The 2494-nt window shown below is 30.2% G+C and overlaps 1 protein-coding gene across 1 annotated transcript; it reads left to right on the top strand.

The window, feature by feature from the left end:
* The first annotated feature begins 1723 nt into the window (after positions 1 to 1723).
* Positions 1724 to 2166, top strand: LOC112522362 (40S ribosomal protein S28-2). The gene has a single exon (XM_025131453.1). It carries the CDS (start codon positions 1731 to 1733, stop codon positions 1926 to 1928), a length of 198 nt encoding a protein of 65 aa, XP_024987221.1. The 5' UTR covers positions 1724 to 1730; the 3' UTR covers positions 1929 to 2166.
* Positions 2167 to 2494: the final 328 nt, after the last annotated feature.

Genomic DNA, 2494 nt, shown 5'->3' with positions numbered 1-2494 from the left:
TATCTTATTAAGCAAATTTAATAAAAATTTTAAAATACTAAATGACCAAGATACCCTTTATACTACCCTTACATCACTTTTTCATCTCATCCTCTCACCCCTTCACATACACTCACCCTCTCAAAATTATGATTTTAAATTTACACTTTACACTTTATACTCCTATAATTAGTTAATTAATTTACTTTACGTCATTTACTTTTAAATGTTTCATTTTAAGCATTTATCAAATTAACATACATAATCGTATATCAATTAAAACATGTTTAAAAAATACATTTTTATTTTAACAAGTTACACCATTATGATCGTCTCGTTAATACATTCGAAATGAGTCTAATATTGAATAATTTTTGACTTAATTATATTATTATATATTGTATATACAGTGAAAAAATATTTTTAATATTTACGATTTATACTTTTATAGTTATTTATTTATATATATACTATATATTTTGGGGTTAGGCTGTCCAAATTGCACTGTATAATATGTTATGAATTAATATGTTATTGGGTTTTTTTGATATATATATATATATACATGTATTTGTTCAACCTTAATCTGAGTTTCTGGACAAGAAAAATGGTAAGCAGTTGAAATTTTCTTCTAAAACCCATCTTTTTTGGTTTTTTCATGACTTATGATATGTCAAATTTGTAGTTTTCTTTATTGGTTTTGAGTGTTTATCTTAAAACTCAAGTTTCTTGGTTCTTTGCTCTTGGTGTAGATCGAACATATTTGTAGAGTCATTTAAATATGTTGGATTTTAAATATATTGGATTTTAAATTGTCAAACAATTTTTTCATCGATAGTCTATAATTGGAAACATAACTCTTATTTATTCAAATTGTATTAATATGTAAAGACCAAGTGTAATCTATATCATCGTTAAATCTTATCTTATAAAACCAGTGAAACTTCAAAATCGTTAAAATTCATGGCTCCCGCCGCATTGCGCAGGTACACAACTAGTTAATAAATAATTCAAACAAATCCAATTAATTTAATATATTTATACGTCAAGTAAAAGTTTTTGAACAAATATAATCCATTATTTAAAAGGTAATATTTTTTGGTAAAAAAAAGAACAATTCTTATTTTCTTTTTTCAAAAAACACATGTTTTTAAAAAAACATTAACAATATAAGTTGTGTTTTACTAGTTTTATTGATATTGGTATATTAATAAATAATTTAATTTTTTTAATTCATTTAATATATTTAATCCTATTGGGAAATGGGAACACAGACTCGTTGACAGGGCCTTCTTTTTATGGGCCTAGTTGCAGATGCGGGGGTTGCATCTCAGAGGCCCATTCCGACTTGATTGATGTGTATTCCCATAGATTTCTCTTGTATAAAACCTTCTACCTAGGGTTTTTGGATTTCTCAATCTCGTCAATCGATTCGAAGCAGCCGCACCTCATCCTCCTGTGGTCATTGGATCTATCTCTAGAGTTGCTCTAGGTAATCTAATCGTTGATGTGGATTTAAATTTTGTTCTGATTTATCAAGTTAAAACTTCGATTTTTACGAGTTAAACGTTTCTTCCATATGTAAACTTATCCATCATCGTTGCTTTGTGTTCATGAATTTTGATTTTTGTTTTTGGTGTTACGTGAATCTTCCGGTGCCGTTTTTGCACATACGGATCTAATATATGTAAAGACAGGATGACATTTGAGTTTGATTCGTGTTTTATTAATTGAATTGCAGCGATTGAAAGATGGAATCTCAGATCAAGCACGCAGTTGTGGTGAAAGTGATGGGCAGAACCGGATCTAGAGGGCAGGTCACACAAGTGAGAGTGAAGTTTCTCGATGACCAGAACCGTTTTATTATGAGGAACGTTAAAGGACCTGTCAGAGAAGGTGATGTTCTTACCTTGCTCGAGTCGGAGAGGGAGGCCAGGAGGTTGCGTTGATTTCACCTTCTTCTCGTCATCACAAAATCACTGGTTCAATTTTAACATTCATGGCTTTACTTTTGAGGCATGTTTGATTTTTAAACTTCGTGATGCTATATGCTTGATTTTGATAAGATATGATTAGAGTAATTTGTGTTTGAGGTCAAAATTTCATCTCCATTTGGTGTTTTTCTTATGTCATTACCTTTGGAATAGATAATTGATTCAATGGTAGAGCAATGCATATTGCTTTTATTATATCGTCGTGTTTTCTTTTTTGTTATTGTTTCTTTAAAGCTTTATAGCTTTACCATTCTTGGTCGTGCTAAACTCTTATCATTTGTTTGAGAGATATATTAATTGGCTGAGAAAATTGCAATGCAGCAAAAAATGAACTACCACAAGAACCCTAGAAGAAACAAGCTAATGTGTTTATGCTGTTTGTTTGTTGTGAAAGAGGGTTATATCTGTTCACTTGTGCTAACTAGGTATTTACACCCATCATATCGAACCTTTCTTGTGCTAGAGGATTAAGCTACATGGATTTGATTGACTTTTAGCTTCTTTATATTTTGGTCATGTGT

The sequence above is a fragment of the Cynara cardunculus genome (assembly GCF_001531365.2).
Source record: "Cynara cardunculus var. scolymus isolate 2C chromosome LG 1, CcrdV1, whole genome shotgun sequence".
In the NCBI taxonomy this organism is placed as follows: Eukaryota; Viridiplantae; Streptophyta; class Magnoliopsida; order Asterales; family Asteraceae; genus Cynara; species Cynara cardunculus.
This window is presented reverse-complemented; position numbering and strand designations above follow the sequence as displayed.